Source organism: Orycteropus afer, unplaced genomic scaffold (assembly GCF_000298275.1).
Source record: "Orycteropus afer afer isolate SDZICR_OR568_19922 unplaced genomic scaffold, OryAfe1.0 scaffold00097, whole genome shotgun sequence".
Classification (NCBI taxonomy): Eukaryota; Metazoa; Chordata; class Mammalia; order Tubulidentata; family Orycteropodidae; genus Orycteropus; species Orycteropus afer.
Window position 1 is genome coordinate 6,973,811 of NW_006921684.1, and position 16,247 is coordinate 6,990,057.

The following is a 16,247-nucleotide window of genomic DNA, read 5'->3' on the forward strand; positions in this document are numbered from 1 at the left end:
ATTATGGATAACATTGAGAAGAATGGGAATTCCAGAACACTTAATTGTGCTCATGAGGAACTTGTACATAGACCAGGAGGCTGTCATTTGAACAGAACAAGGGGATACAACATGGTTTAAAATGAGGAAGGGAGTGTGTCAGGGTTGTCTCCTTTCACCATACTTATTTAAGCTGTATGCTGAGCAAATAATCCGAGAAGCTAGACTATGTGCAGAAGAGCATGGTATGAGGATTGAAGGAAGACTCATTAACAACTGGCGATACACAGACGACACAACTTTGCTTGCTAAAAGTGAGGATGACTTGAAACATTTACTGATGAAGATTAAAGACTGCAGTGTGCAGTATGGATTACATCTCAACATAAACTGAAAATCCTCACAACTAGACCAATAAGCAGCCTCACGATAAATGGAGAAAAGATTGAATTTGTCAAAGATTTCATATCACTTGGTTTGACAATCGATACCAATGGAAGCAGCAGTCAAGACATCAGATGATGTATTGCTCTGGGCAAGTCTGCTGCAAAGGGCCTGTTTAAAGTGCTGAAGAACAAAGACATCTCTTTGAAGACTAAGGTGTACCCAACCGAAGCCATGATATTTTCAGTTGCCTTATATGCACATGAGAGCTGGATAGTGAATAAGGAGGACAAAAGAAGAGTTGATGCTTTTGAGTTGTGGTGTTAGTGAAGAATATGGAAAATACCATGGACAAATCTGTCCTGGACTAAGTGCCACTAGAATGCTCGTTGGAAGCGAGAATGGGCAGACTTTGTTTCACCTATTCTGGTCATGTTGTCAGAAGAGACCATTCCCTGGAGAAGGATATCATACTTGATAAAGTGTAGGGTCAATGAAAAAGGGGAAGGCCTTCAACAAGGTGGACTGACACAGTGGCTGCAATGATAGGCTCAGGTATAGATAGCAAGGCTTGTGAGGCTGGTGCTGGACAAGGCAGTGTTTGCTTCTGTTGTGCATTTGGTTGCTATGAGGCAGAGCTGACTCCACGTTACCTAACAACAACAACCATTAATCTTGGAGCATTTCCTTTTTGCACTCATCAAAATTTTTCAGGCTAATCTTATACTTTTTTTTTTTTTTTAAAGTTCTGTATCTGGAATCAGTCACTACTCCAAAGAGTCCTGGCCCCTTCCTTCGGGGAATGCATTTTAGAGACAACAGTCTGAGTGCTAGGGGTATTCATTGCTGATGAGTTGTCCTTATTTCTGAACCTATTCAGTAGATTTATAAATTTTTGTAAAGAAAACACTGTGAGTTCATACTGGTATTTCCAATTTAAATATACAAATGCAGGATTTTTTTTAAGAACAGTTTCTTTCATTATATACTTGTATTTTCTGTTACACAGTAAAATGTTGGTTCTTTTCAAAATTAACATAACTATTTATTTGCTTTATCATATGCTAAACGGCCAGGAAAGAGTTTAAGGTAATTTGGGATCAAGCTTGTGCTTCACCACCTGCCAGTTTATATGCCACTTGCCCAGATTAGCCTTGCAGCCAGCGGACCAACCTTTCCCAGGCTGAAAGCAGTGGGCATTTTCATCTCATTGTTATGCATATTCCACCCTGAAACTTGTTCCTACTGCCCCTTTCAGATCATGGGAGGAGCAAGGAAATCTTCGCCACTGCTTTTAGTCTTTAGGTACAACTGCGAATCTGCTGGATCCCCGGCTGCGTGGGTCCCAGTGCAGGTGCCGGGAGTGGGGCTGGTCGCACGGGAGCTAGGGCCGTCCCGCCTGCGCACGGTGGTGCCGGGATTGGGGGCGGGAGCGCCGCCTCCTTCTCCCGCGCTCGCTCGCTCCTGCCTGCCCTCCCCGCCCCAAACCCTCTTCTGCCTCAGCCTTGCCATCTCCGCACTGCAGATGCCGGCTGGCCTCCCAGCGTTCGAGCGGTTCTGGCGGCGTCCCACAGCTTTTCTCAACCTCTGAGCGCCCACCGAACAGTCTCATTTCACCCAAGGGACCCTCGTCTGGACTGACACACGGACGTGGGGTGCATGAAGCCGTGCTGCCCATAGGGCAGCAGGGACCGAGGCAGACAGGGGCTGCGCCGGAGCCCAGGGTGCTCTCGTATGCGGCAGGACAAGCTGACCGGATCCCTGAGGCGTGGAGGGAGATGCCTGAAGCGGCAGAGCGGTGGTGGCGTGGGCACCATCCTGAGCAATGTGCTCAAGAAACGCAGCTGCATTTCCCGGACCGCGCCCCGACTGCTTTGCACCCTGGAGCCGGGTGAGGACTCGAGTGCTACAGATGGGGCAATTCAAAGTAGCATAGCGGATCCCGAAGCTGGTGCCGTTCGAGGCTCTGCCTCTGTTGCACACCGCCTCGGTTAGGGAGTGCTTGAGGGCCACTTATTACAGGGCACCTCGCCTTGGAGCCAGTGGGTCTGGGTCTGCCTGCTTGGGGGTTCCAGGGACCAGCTGCTTCTGCAGTCTGCTGGGGGGGTGAGTCGGGGGGGACTCCATGCCCGCGAGGTCGGCCTGCTTGTGGCCAGAGCTGCTGGGCAGCCGAGCGCTTGGCCTTTTCCAAGCAATAGGGAAGTGCGGGCGGGCGCTATGAGCATCGGAGGCCGCCCCACCTATTGTGCTGCGGACTCAGGAAGCCAGGGCTTGAAAGAGGTGTGTGGAGTGCTGAAAGAGAGCCCTTTAGGCATAGGTTTGGTACTAGGGATAGGAGGGGAAGGCCGAGGTCAGCTCGCCTGTAACCTCTAATTGTGTGTCCGGGTGGGGAGGGGTGAGAAATACTTCTTGCAGCCTGGTGAGCCTTTCTGTGGAGAAGATCTGGGAGTGTGCCATTCTCTGCTAGGCTAGGCCCATTCTGCTGTCAGCATGTGTTTACACATCCCTGCTTCTCCAGGCTCCATAACTCTGCATCTGTTCCACCACCCGGCATGGCTCCCTGGGGTTTAAAGAGCCTGGCTCTGGCGCGGTTGCCAGGGCACAGAGGTTTCTGGCAAGGAGTGGCCCAGAGTGGCACCAACTGGACTCTAGGTGGATTCATTATCCCGTCCCACTCCCCCACCCTCTGGGCCTTAGGGGACTTGCTCTCCTGGAGGTACTGGGGAAAATCAGCCAAGGCACTGAGTCCCCAAGGGTGGAAAGTGTCGCTGTCTTTCTGAACCTCGTGGTTTCTTTGTTTTTCTCCCCAAGGAAATGTCTAGTTGCAGAGACTGTAGTATTTATTCACTGTCTTCCGTTACCTCCCCCCCCCCCCCACCGCCCTTCTCTCTAAATCTCCTTCCCACATTAAAAAGTGTTTTGTATTTCTGAATCCGGAACAGTAGTGATTATCAGATGAAACATAAACCTTTCCCCTCCCTTATTCAACTAGAAGAGAAGGGGTGAAAATGACCTGTTTTTAGCTTTTGCTGCAGGTGGTGAATGATCAATTCCAGTTAAACTCGCTGACTCAGTTTTGGTCATGAGAAAATAGTTGTGGTTTTGACTAAGGGAGCCCAGCTAGGTTTCGGCATGGGAAGGTCGTCAGCATCATGCCCAGCAAGTGCTCTGAAAAAGTCAAGGGAGTTTATTTGCTCATACATACAGGAAATCCGGGACTTCTTGGTGGCAGAAATAAGGTCAGAGGACACTGAATTTCCTGGTTTTGGTTATGCTAAAGCAAACGTCATGACTATACATTCCTCCGTTCAGCACCCTGAGTCTGGACAGCAGCTTCAGAACACAGTCTGTTCTATCGTTCCTTAAATCAGGAGGGATTCCTGTGGCCATTGGATCTCCACTCTACCTTGGGGCAGGGCTACATTTAAACCAACCCAGAGAAATGAGAATCCATAGGGGTATTTCATACACCTTTGGAGAAGAACATCTTATCCATCCTGGGGAGTATGGTTTCAGCCCTGAAGTTTGAGAAGAAATACCAAGGCGTTAGTTGGATGCTTGTAGTTCTCTACCACAGCTTCACTTTAGACGTCGAAGACCCCACTCATTTATTCACAGCACTCTTTCAGAGCTCCAAAAAGGGCATCTGTATACTGTCATGGACTTGGGCAAATCAAAAGCATCTCTTTCCAGTCTCTTGAGAGTCCATATATATGTCCATATTATTATTATTTAAATTCTGAAGATTGTTCTTATCCACAGACCCAAGCAGGGGAAGTTGTGGAGAGGTTCTTAGTATGTCTGCTCTATGACCAACAGCTCAGAAGCAAATAATGTCATTATTTTTTACTTTTGTAATTTGTAAAAGTGTAATTTACTATTGTTAATGTTACTATTTCTTAGTCTTTGAACTTTTAAGTAATAACCCTTTTAAAAAGTAATTTAAAGAATAATTGATTTTGAAATTGCATAAAAATATAGCATTTGACTGTGGGTCTAAATCTACTCAGTGGCAATGGGTACATACAGTAAGAGGAATAAAAACTGTGTCATGTGATTTCACTTCAGTAATTGCAGTATATAATTTTAATATGGAGTTCTATTTTAATAAAAGCCCAATATCAGCATTAAACATATAGCCTGTATATCTTCTCCAATTTACTTCTATACCATAAATTTGAGTTGAGTCAAAGAAGTTTATCTAAAGTTGCAGATCACTTAGAATTAGAGTTCGATTCTATTTTAACTTGTAATCTGTAATGAAACACACACATTGCCATATTTTTCATAAATAAGGATCTCAAGACAGAATTTTAAAGTGTGGAAGTCTCCAAATGGAATTGTTATAATGGGTTATTCCATAAGATTAAGATGGTAATAGTTTTATAACTTTTGGTATTCCACTTAATTTCCTTAATAGACATGTTCCATGCAAGTATCCTAGAAAACAAATTCTCTAAGTAGAGAATTTTTTTTTTTCTGAGTTTCACAGATATTAAGTATATCATGCTAGATGACTTACAGTACTGAATTAATTATCACAGCAGTCTTCGGAGATGATGTTATCCTCATTTAAAAAATAAACAATTGTGAAATTTTTAATGGCTGGAGTCCCTAGCTTTTGGTCTGAGTCTAAAATACCAAAATTGAGTGGAGGTCTTTGTGACTCTAAACTTTGTAGTATCATTTTTGCTTTTGTTTTCCACTATTCCAGACATCTGTGGAAACCACAATCCTGTATGATAAACTCCATTTTATAGACATGGGGTATTTTCCTATTTTAATAATCAGTATTCTTAACTTGAATCACACACTGGGGCTGGAGGCATTCTTGTGGCCATTGTATCACTACTCTGTACTTTAAACACATGTGTTTTAAGGAAATTTATGCAAATTCAACTGAATTAGGTTAGCCATTACTATTATTTTGGACATAATTTGTTATTTTCTCCAAAAATAACAGCTGTTTATGTATTTTTCTTTTAGGAGTTGACACAAAGTTGAAGTTTACACTTGAACCATCTTTAGGTCAAAATGGTTTTCAGCAGGTAATTTTTTTTTTTTAACTTTTTATTGTGATTTGAGTAAAATTTTACAAAGCAGATTTATTTTACATTCAACAGTTCATACACATTTTGTTTTGTAACACTGATTAACAGTCCCAATAATCAGCAAATGATTTTATTTTTGAACACACTTTCATTTTGGGTATCTACAGGACACATTGAAGTATGTTTTAAAAGTGGAAATATTAGCATATACTTAGACATGCATAAGAAGATGAGTCAGTTTTTAAAATTATAGGTGAAATAACTCATGAAGTTACACATAGCCTGGATTTAGAGTTACAATAAAAAATGTTTGCACTTTCTTTTTATGGTCAATGTGAGATAAAAAACAACGAAAACCCAATGTCTGTTATCCTGAATCCATAGTACATGTTTTGGTTTGTATACCAGAGCTTCCCAGCCAATGTGTGTGTGCTACAAATGGGTCACAACTGTGTTAAGGGTGTCTGAGGGGTAGGCATGGGGCAGTCATTGCCCACACACCAACCTCATCTGGCTGGGAGAAACGCTGTGTACTGCATAAATTTTATTGTACTCTATGGGAGCCAAGATGGGAAAAAGGTTGAAAAGTGGTTATCTAAGTCCACATTACTACTTCCCCAGTATTTCTTCTTTGTTCCCAGTGGTATGATGCTCTCAAAGCAGTTGCCAGACTATCAACAGGAATACCTAAGGAATGGAGGAGAAAGGTAAGGAGGATTCATAGGGCTAACATACAAAAGGACCAATACTTGGAAGTGTCTGGAATGTCAAAAAGAATATTCTAGATTTAGTAATTTGGAACTTGTCTCTTTTTGTTATTCATTCATTCTCTAAGTATTTATTGACTGGCTCCTCTATGCCAGGCGCTGTTCTAGGTACTGAGGCTGCAGCAGTAGGAAGAAGTTAAAACATATTTTTATCTTCAGGGAGTTTACAATGAATGACATATAAAGTATGTCAGATGGGGATAAGTTCTGTGGATAAAAATAAAGCAGGGAAAGACATAAAGAGTGTGTGAGGGAATGGAGGTACGGAGTTTGAATTCAAACTAAGAAGTGTATTGGTTACCTAGTGCTGCTATGATGAGAATATACCACAAATGGGATAGCTTTAACAAACAGGAGTTTATTCTCTTAGAATTGGAGGCTTTAAGTCTGAGTTCAAAGTGCCAGGCTCTAGGGACTGGGTAAAAGGCCCTCAACCTTGGGCTTCAGCTCTACCTCCTGCTCATGGCCCACTGAAGCTGGAGGCTTTTCTTCACTCAGACAGCTGCTGGCTGCTGAGGCTGACAAACCTGAGGCTGACAAGTGAAAAGGCACAGTCCCAATGTTACCAAATCACATGGCAGGCCATTGATTCAAGTCCATTGAAAGTCCCAAGATCAGCAGAGTATGGCAGGCTGCTGAATAATGACTTGGCTACATATGCAGGGTTCAAGAGTGCCATAAGCTGGAGACCTTCCTCAAAGTTGCTTCTTATATACTGGAAGCAGCCCACGTCCCTAAAGCAGCTGTTCAGATGCTCCTATAGATTCTACCATGGAGTTAATTCCCAATCTTACCATGGGGAATAACTACATCCAGCTGCCCAGCTACTCAAAATCAGGGCGAGCCAACTTGACATACAACCTTAACCACCACAAGGAAGGTAAGAGGAGATGTCACAGAGGAGGTGGCATTTGAGTAGGTCTATGAAGGAGATGAGGAATGAGGCATCCAGGTACTTGGGGAAAAAACATTCTAGACAGAGGAAACAGCCAATGTAGAAGTGTATGGTGGGAGCATTTCAGGAGGATTTAAGCAAAAGCAATAGGCCAGGGTGGCTGGAGAACGTGAATAAGGGAGAGCACTAGGAGGGAGACAGGGTTCTAGAGATAATATGGTGCTGGGGGTGTTGATGGTGTGGGGAGGACGGCAGATCATTTGGGACCTTGTAGGACATAGTAGGACTAGACTTCTGCCCAGTGTGAGATGGGAAGCATTGGAAGATTTTTAGCAGGGGATTAACATGATGTGACATATTTGAAATGAAGTACTCTGGCTACTGACTTGAGAATAAATAGACTATAGAAGAGCAAGGGCAGAAGCAAGGAAACCAGTAGGAGACTAGAAATAATTTAGGCAAGAGATGTTGATAACCTGGACCAGGGGGTGGCAATGAAGAAGGAGAAAAGGGCTCAGATTCTAAATATATTTTGAAGACTGAGCTGACAGAAATTCCTATTGTTGGAAGGGCATGGAGTAGGAGATTGGTTTTGGATCTGTTAAAAGTTGAGATGCCTATTTAGGTATACCTAAGTTAAAGGTGTCACGGTGGCATTTGGACTTACGATTTTGATACTTAGGAGAGAGGTCTGGCTAGAGACATAACTAGTGTTACTGCTCCTAAACTATATTCAAACACCAAACTTGAAATGCTCCCTTAGAAAAGTAATTTATAAACCTAATCTTAATATTCCTAGAGTTTGAAAATTAAGGGTTTCTCAAAATACACATTTTAAAAAGTTCCAATATGAAATCAGTCTTTCTGAGGTAGTTTTTCAGGGTAAGGTAATCAAAGGCGTAAAAATATCCAGTGATTTTTTTTTTTTTTAAAGTCACCCATTAATGGGAGCTCATTTGTCAGTTTTTTGTGTGAGATAGTTGTCGTGTGCTGTCAGGTCAATTCTGACTCATACCCCACTACCCACTGCTATCGAGTCGATTCCTACTCATAGTGACCCTATAGGACAGAGTAAAACTGCCCCACAGGGTTTTCAAGGCTATAAATATTTATGGAAGCAGACTGCCTCATCTTTCTCATGGAGCAGCTGGTGGGTTTGAACTGCAGACCTTTTGGTTAGCAACCAAATGCCTTAACCACTGTGCCATCAGAGCTCCTTATTCTGACTCAGAGTCACTCTACATAACAAAGTAGAATGCCCCATAACATTTCTAGGCTGTAACCTTTAAGCAGCTCAGTTGCTAGCCAAAACTTTAGCAGATCTAACCCGCCAGCCACCCACTCCGTGGGACAAAATGTGATATGATAGTCTGCTTCTGTAAATAATATAGCCTTGGAAACCCTATGGGGAAATTCTACTTTGTCCTATAGGACCACTGTGAGTTGGAATCAACTTGATGACAACGAGTGTGACACAGGGATGATTTAAAAGCAGAGGCTACTCCTGGTGAAAAAGGCCCCTTCTTTGTGAATGACCAGATGGCTCTTGATCAGTTGTTCATGGAGAACAATTCACAGCCAAGTGTAACAATCTTACAAGAAAATAAAGCTAATTCAATGAACGGAAATAATTTTTTGTTTTTAAATTTGTGTTGTTAACAGTGTCCTCAGTGCCTGGATCACTGCTTGACCCATGACAGCTCAACAAATATTTATTTGAAGAATAAATGAAAGTTCCTAAATGGTACAATTTAAGTACAGCAGACATTTTGACAAGGCTCTTGTAGATGTTTACATGTGAGCTATATCTGGTCTAGGAATAGTTGCCATTTTCTCATTGGATGCAATAACTACTTTCCGATAAAGAAAGGTGAAATTAAGTATTCTACTTTAGCATTCTTCTTTATGTAATATTTTAGGTTTGGTTGACCTTGGCAGATCATTACTTGCACAGTATAGCTATTGATTGGGACAAAACCATGCGCTTCACATTCAATGAAAGGAGTAATCCTGATGATGACTCGATGGGAATTCAGATAGTCAAGGTAATGCCTCTGATTTGGCCTGTTGTCCTAACTTAGAAGGAAGACTGACAGATAAATGTTTCCTGGATAGAGGATCAAATGCTCTCTGTCTTATGGCCTGTCTGTCTGTCTTCTGCTTCCTTATTTTACTGATTTGGAACTTTTTTATGGGAGCCTAGACTTTGTCTTGTCTTCATAAATTTTAATGTTGTCAGTCAGAGGAAGGGGTTCATAGATAGCTTCCATTCATAGTCAATTTATTCATGTTCCTCACATGATAGGAGATTGAAATTCCTCTTTTTCCCTTTAGCATGGGTCAGTGCTGCCAACTGGAATTTTTCATAAAAGTCACTGAGAAATTTAAAGTTAAGTATATTTCATTTTAGAGTAACTTGGCTCTTAGTAGGTTCTTTGATGATTTCTTAACTGTGTATTTATAAAGATAGGTTGACTGGCAGATCTATTTTAAAGCAGATGGTTGAAGGTTCAGGCCAGCTGTGGAGATAGCTGTGCTTTACCTACCTGGATTATTACAGTTGATTAGAATCTGGTGCTAAAAGCCAAAGACCCTGATTCTATTTGATCCTGATTTATTCTCTTACATAAGCCTCTAGCACATGGCTTTTGATTTATATGAGTACATTACAGCGTGATGCTAAGCAGAGGCTTTAAAAGGAAAGCTGTTTTATCCAAATTTTGGTGACCAGAAGATTAGCCAGTGTTTTGGCATACTTGAAGTTTCTTTTTCAAGAGGAAGTACAAAATAAAATGAGCTACTTTATGACCTAATTTGATCTGTTTCAGACAAATGCTTAAAAAAATTATGGAATTTACATTGTGTGGTTGAAAAACCTTTTCATCATCCATATTTCACTTATTTGAAATTTCAGAATGTCTCACAGAGATGAGGTGTTTCATATTTGGAGTATTTTCTTTCTGTTTAACTTGTGAATTAAGGTAACAAACATTTTACAGTGACCATATTATTACAAGGCTCTTTTATTTTCTCATTGGAGTGAACTCTATGTCAGTAAAATGACTTCAGTTCTGAAAATCTTAGTCTCTGTTTGGTAATGAAATTACAGATACTGCTTTCTTTAAATATTAAAGTATAGCAAACATTTCTGTCCTTATACAAATTTGTAAAACAATTTGGATAGAATGTGTTTTCTATCTTGGGCTCTATTACACAGAATGCATTTTTTTTTTTTTTTTTTGCTGTTTTGATTTTCTCTTTAATATATTTTGGAGTGTTGATAGTTAAATATGTACTATGTCTTATAGAAAGGAATAATGTTGGCATCTATCATATACGTATTTTATCTGAAGCATATTACTTGGATAAACCATCAACTTACATGAAATTTTAATGCACATTTGCTTAATTCTGAGTCACATTTTGTGTTAATTTTGGAAACTCTTTAAGTAGAAAGTTTGCCTGACTGAAATGTCTCTTGCAAATGCCAGTTTACATCATATTAGAATACAATTTTTAAAAAATAAGAACTAAAAATATTGTTTTGGCCCATGCTTTTAAGCACATACACATTTTAAATAATAAAACTTTTAAAAAGTAAAAGCCATGTTAGTAATTTAACTCTACTTAATGATGAGGCAAAGAAATAACTAAAGGTTTTTTTTTTTTTTTTGAGGGGGTAGAAGTTGTTATTTTAAAAAATATTAAATTTCTTTCCTCCCATTTAAGGATCTTCACCGCACAGGCTGCAGTTCTTACTGTGGCCAGGAGGCTGAGCAGGACAGGGTTGTATTGAAGCGGGTCCTTCTGGCCTATGCCCGATGGAACAAGAATGTTGGGTACTGCCAAGGCTTCAACATCCTGGCTGCACTAATCCTGGAAGTGATGGAAGGCAATGAAGGGGATGCACTGAAAGTGAGTATCAGGCTCTTCAAGGAGGCAAATGAAATTCTAGAGTAGAGTAAAGAACTGGAATGATAATTTCTCTTCCTCTATACCCTGTCCCTCCCTTGGTGTTTGCCACATCTTTGAAGTTACCCATGACAGTGTTTCCCCAAGGTTAAAGCTAGGTAAATGAAAGGCTGGCTTATTTAACAGCCAAATGTGAGGAGTGTAATTATGTTTTTAGTTTCATTTTTAAAGAAGATTAAATGCCAGTTATATTAGTAATCCATTGCTGTCTAACAGTTGCCTGTTTAAAACAGCAAACGTTTATTTAATCTCACAGTTTTTTTGAGGCAGGAATCTGGGCACAGCTTAGCTGGGTGCTTCTGTCTCAGGGCCCCTCAGGAGGTTGCATTCAAACTGTTGGCCAGGGCTGCACTTTGATCTGAAGGCCTGGTTGGAGGGAGTACTTGCTTTCAAGTTTATTCCCATGGTTGTTGGCAAGATTCATTTCTTTGAAGGCTCTTGGATTTAGAGCCTCAATTTCTTGCTGGCTGTTGACCAGAGGCCTCCTTTAGTTCCTTGGCACTTGAGCCTTTTCATCTCACAACAGGGTGGCTTGCTTCCCTCACAGTGAGCAAGAGAGTACAAGAGAGTGAGCAAGGCAGGAGAGATCAAGTTATAGAGTTTTAACCTAGTCTTGGAAATGATATCCCACCATTTTTACTATATTCTATCCATTAGACTACTTCCGTAGTGATACCGCCTCGGAAACCCAAGGAGGGGTCGCTGTGAGTTGGGGCCCACTTGACAGCACATAACAACAACAACATTCATTAGAAACTAGTTATCAGGTCAAGTTCATATTCAAGGGGATATCCTTAGTGACTACTAGGAGGTAGGGACCACTGGGGTCCATCTTAAAAACTGCCCACCATACCAGTTGTATTAATTCTGGTTGGATCTAATTAGGTTGCTTTTTACTTTTTCATATTTGAGTCAGGGTATGGAGGAGGTAGGCTTAGAGGAGTCTTTATGATGAAAGATGTTTGCATGGAGAAAGGTTATCATCGTATAATCTTTGAAGCCCAGGACCTTTATTATTAAAAAAAAAAAAAAATTACAAATCTGGAAACACTTGGATATGGGACATGAGAAATTTGAGCTAATGTGTGTGTGATTGTGGATCAGTGAGTCACCAGAATCTAGTCTTTGTGAGAACTGAAGCATTTCAAATGTGGAGGGTGGCCATTGCCTTGTTTGCTTAGGGCACTGTGGGATTACTGATTCGTATTTGAACTTTTGAACTGCACTTGATTGCAGTGCTTTATGATGTATGAAATGGATACTTAGTCTTTGTATTTAAGCAGAGGTAGAGGGGGTTGGGGAGGAGCTCTGGTGACATAGTGCCTAAGGTACCCCCTTGACGGCACCCGACTTGACAGCAGTGAGTTTTGTAGAGGGGGTCGCTCTGTGTGTGACTTGTGAATACCTGTGTGATATTCTCAGTTGCTGACTAGTGTGATATGGAAAGGTAAACAAATGTTCCTCCTAGTTTCATACACATTATGGTTGAATTAATTACAATTCCAGCTTAACATGATTTAAACCTGGATTCAGCCTTTCATTTCTTCACCTCATGTATTTCAGGTAACAGCTTTGAAGATACTTATTCATCAAATGGGACAAAAAAAGGAAGTGACAAATATGAGTTTAAAATATTTTCTTTTAAGAAATTTTGCTTCCTGAGTCTGTCAGCTTTAGGCAGTTATTTTATTGCAGATGTAATTTGTATGACTATGAAATGCAAACTTTTCTGTTGAAGTTAGAATAAGAGATTAAGGTTAAGGATAGGGGGAAGGAGCTAGATTGGGGGAGAAGAGACACATGTTAATCAAGTCATGAGAGGGCTCAGTGAATACTTGAGAAACCTGAAAATTCACATAAGAAGATGGATTAGATAAAGCCAAAAAATCATATATTCATATTTCTGACCACAAGAAAATGAACTTTGTGGGATGAGATGCCATCATCATTTAGGAAGGTATAGATCTTGTCATTAGACATTTAATCTGGAGGGGAAAGCTGGGTTCATGAAGAAATACTTCTGATGGAAAGAAAAAAAATTGGGTATCAGAGTTTTTCCTGTAGTTATTTTGGCTTCTACAAGTTGTAATTACTAGGAAAATAAATAGTTCATTAGAACCAAGTAAGATATTTTTCCTAATTTTCAGCATTTACTGGTTTTTCTCAGTAACTTTTTTTTTTAACTATTTATTTAAAATTTCAAGCTCCCTCATTTATCTTAATATTTTTTCAACTTCTGACTTTGAAGTACAGTAGTAGGTGGAGTGAGTGACCTGTCTCTTATGTCTCAAGTCAGACTTTAAGATGCCTTCAGAAAGAAAATTTCATTGTGTTACAAGAATTACTATGATAATTGGAAAGAAAGTTTTTGTTTTCCTTGTTTCCATGTGATTTAGAGGGATGATCTTTTTTTTTTTTTTCCATAAAAACTTAAGTATATTTTTTGGTTCCATATAACTTACCCTTGGATTAAAAAGTACAGTATACAAGCACTGTTACTTTTTTAAACTGAAATTTTTATTGAGATAATTGTAGATTCACATGCAATTATAAGAAATAATACAGAGAGAACCCACATGCTGTTTACCCAGTTCCCCGCAATGGTAGCATTTTGCAAAGCTAAAACATAATATCACTCAATATTTTTATATTAGGAACAAAAATTATTTATATCAGTGCTAATATTTATTAAAACATTAGCCCACATTCTCTCAACTAAAAACAAAAGTCATGAAGCTTCCAAATTGCAGTTACTCAGAAGTATGGATAGCATATTCTTCAATTCTCTTCTTTTAAGTAATCATTATTAATTTTGCATAATTTGAAGCTAAACCAAAATCCCAAGTGGAGCATCTGATGGAACCATTACACTAATGGATCTAGGGCAGCAGACTTTTGACTTTGTTCTGATTTTCTAATCAGGATGAACCTTGGCTAGAAGCACCGTTACTTTTGAACTTTGCCTTGATGATCTTGTAAATTCATCTTCTTCTGGTCCCGTGGAGTGCTGGGTCCCCACCAGGGCACTCTGCTCTGCTGGGATTCTGTTCTCTCCCTCACTGACCTGACCTCTTCAGGACTTCTTCCACACAAATCAAGTATACTTCTTTTCTTATTGTTGAGGTTTTGATTGCAAGGTGGTGATACATTTACCTGGTAAATTGTATCCTAACAGAAGACCAAGGAGACTCTCTGGTTCTGTCCCCCTCTGTGATAAAGGCTTTCCAAGGGCCTTCTGGAGATTATGGCTTTGCCCTTCAGACTTACTCAAAAGTACAGCCCTAATGGTAAAAATTACCAGCTGGGGATAAGAAGAAAATAGTCTCTTGGCAAGACTGGGAGTTGATATTTATTTCTTTTTTAAATGGGTGTTTTACAGTATCTTGAAAATCAAATTGTAAGACAGCTACTTCTCCACCGACATATAGATCCAGCCATGATTTTGTTTTTAATGTTGTTTTACATGTGCTCCAGGGAACGAGACGGTCTTTTAGTGAGTAGTGAGTACATAAAGCATGCAAGGTGACAGGGAAAGGACCAAATATACAGAATGTGTGTGTGTTTTGTTGGGTCATAGTCATGCTTCTTGACAAAGGTAACACAAATAGAAAAACCAGGATGAAAATATTAATTTGAAGAACTTGTGTGGTTGTGTTGACAACTTGTGTCAAATAGTCTTATGAAAGAAATCTAGATTAAAGAAGGATTTTAAAAGCACCAGTTGTTCAAATAAAACATGTTGCATTCTCCTAGGAGAGGAAAGTGGACAAAAATCCAGGTTCAGTTGTTGATGGTAAATGAATCTCAAGACCTGCTTCAATGGAGGTGTTTTATGACAGTCCAGCTCTTGATTTTGATGTGAAGGTTGTAAACCTGTGCTGACGTCAAGAAGACAACATGGAGGCTCCTGCGGGCTGCTACCGAAAGTGCTCTCTGTCACCTCTCAGAGGGAGGCCACGGGTTGGATAATCACAGCTCCTTATGGGGTGAACTCAGGTCTAGCAGCCCATCTAGCAATTTCAGACAGCAGCAGACTTGGGGTCTGAGTTACTTAGATAATTTTGCTGCCTGCTACTTACCCAGGGTGTAGATGAGCTTTGAAAATCCAGAATGTTTGGTACTGACACATTTAAAGGATAGTGTGCTTTGGCTAACTGTGCTTTGTCATCTGGAATATGTTCTTTCTCTTGTTATGATGCTGGTTGTACTGAAGCACTCTTGTTCTCTTTTTCTTCAGATTATGATTTACCTTATCGATAAGGTACTTCCTGAAAGCTATTTTGTCAATAATCTCCGGGCACTGTCTGTGGATATGGCTGTCTTCAGAGATCTCTTGAGAATGAAGCTTCCTGAATTATCTCAGCACTTGGATACTCTTCAGAGAACTGCAAACAAAGAAAGTGGAGGTGGGGATTCAATGCTGTTGCTGTATCTTTGAAAATGTTTTACTTCCTCCTTTCCATTGTGCATATGGCTAAACCTTGAATGGAGATACATTTTCTAGTCATTTCTGTTGGTGAACATTTGGCACAATGAAATAGAAATCTGTAAAGACAACAAACACAAAACTAAAAAAACATAGGACCACATGTTGAACTCTTAACTAGTAGTGGTTGGGAAGTCAGTTGAGAGATTAATACTTTCCCCATACTAGACTGACAATTAGAATGATATGTTGCACTCTAGTTGAGGAAGGATGTACATTTACTGTGTTTCAGCATCTAGTTAAATGTTCCTCAGCTGGCACCAGATCTGTGGTAGTTCTTGAAAACTGGTCTATAGGTACAATTTAGCACAAACTGTAGTTTGCATGAACCATCAAGTTTATGGGAGAGTGGCATTTTCGTAAAATTATAGGGGATAAAAGCAGTCGTGTGGATTGAAATGGTAATTGTACCTTTTATGTATTCATGTTCAGGGTATTTAGATTTACCATAGGATTGCCCAACCTTCCTTCCGAGGAAGGTTGGGCAATCCTACTTCCGTAGTGATACTGCCTCGGAAACCCAAGGAGGGGTCGCTATGAGTCGGGGCCGACTCCACGGCAAACAACAACAACAACAACAACAAGGTAAATTGGCCAGTTCTTGCTGGAGAAAGTCTGTTCTCGACCTCCAGGTAGAATCTGAACCACTGAAAGAACACACTAGAATGTGGCAGTAATGGAGACGGTTCCGCATGCAGCTGAGAGTTGCCACT

The 16,247-nt window shown here is 40.4% G+C and overlaps 1 protein-coding gene across 1 annotated transcript in view; it reads left to right on the top strand.

Moving 5' to 3' along the window:
* TBC1D30 (TBC1 domain family member 30) overlaps positions 1–16,247 on the top strand; it is a 167,052-nt gene that overhangs the window by 119,680 nt on the left and 31,125 nt on the right. The window contains exons 3-7 of the mRNA XM_042781206.1: positions 5,350–5,411; positions 6,056–6,121; positions 8,996–9,121; positions 10,806–10,991; positions 15,286–15,454. Of these exons, the coding sequence (XP_042637140.1) occupies positions 5,350–5,411; positions 6,056–6,121; positions 8,996–9,121; positions 10,806–10,991; positions 15,286–15,454 (609 nt within the window). The remainder of the gene's footprint in view (positions 1–5,349; positions 5,412–6,055; positions 6,122–8,995; positions 9,122–10,805; positions 10,992–15,285; positions 15,455–16,247) is intronic.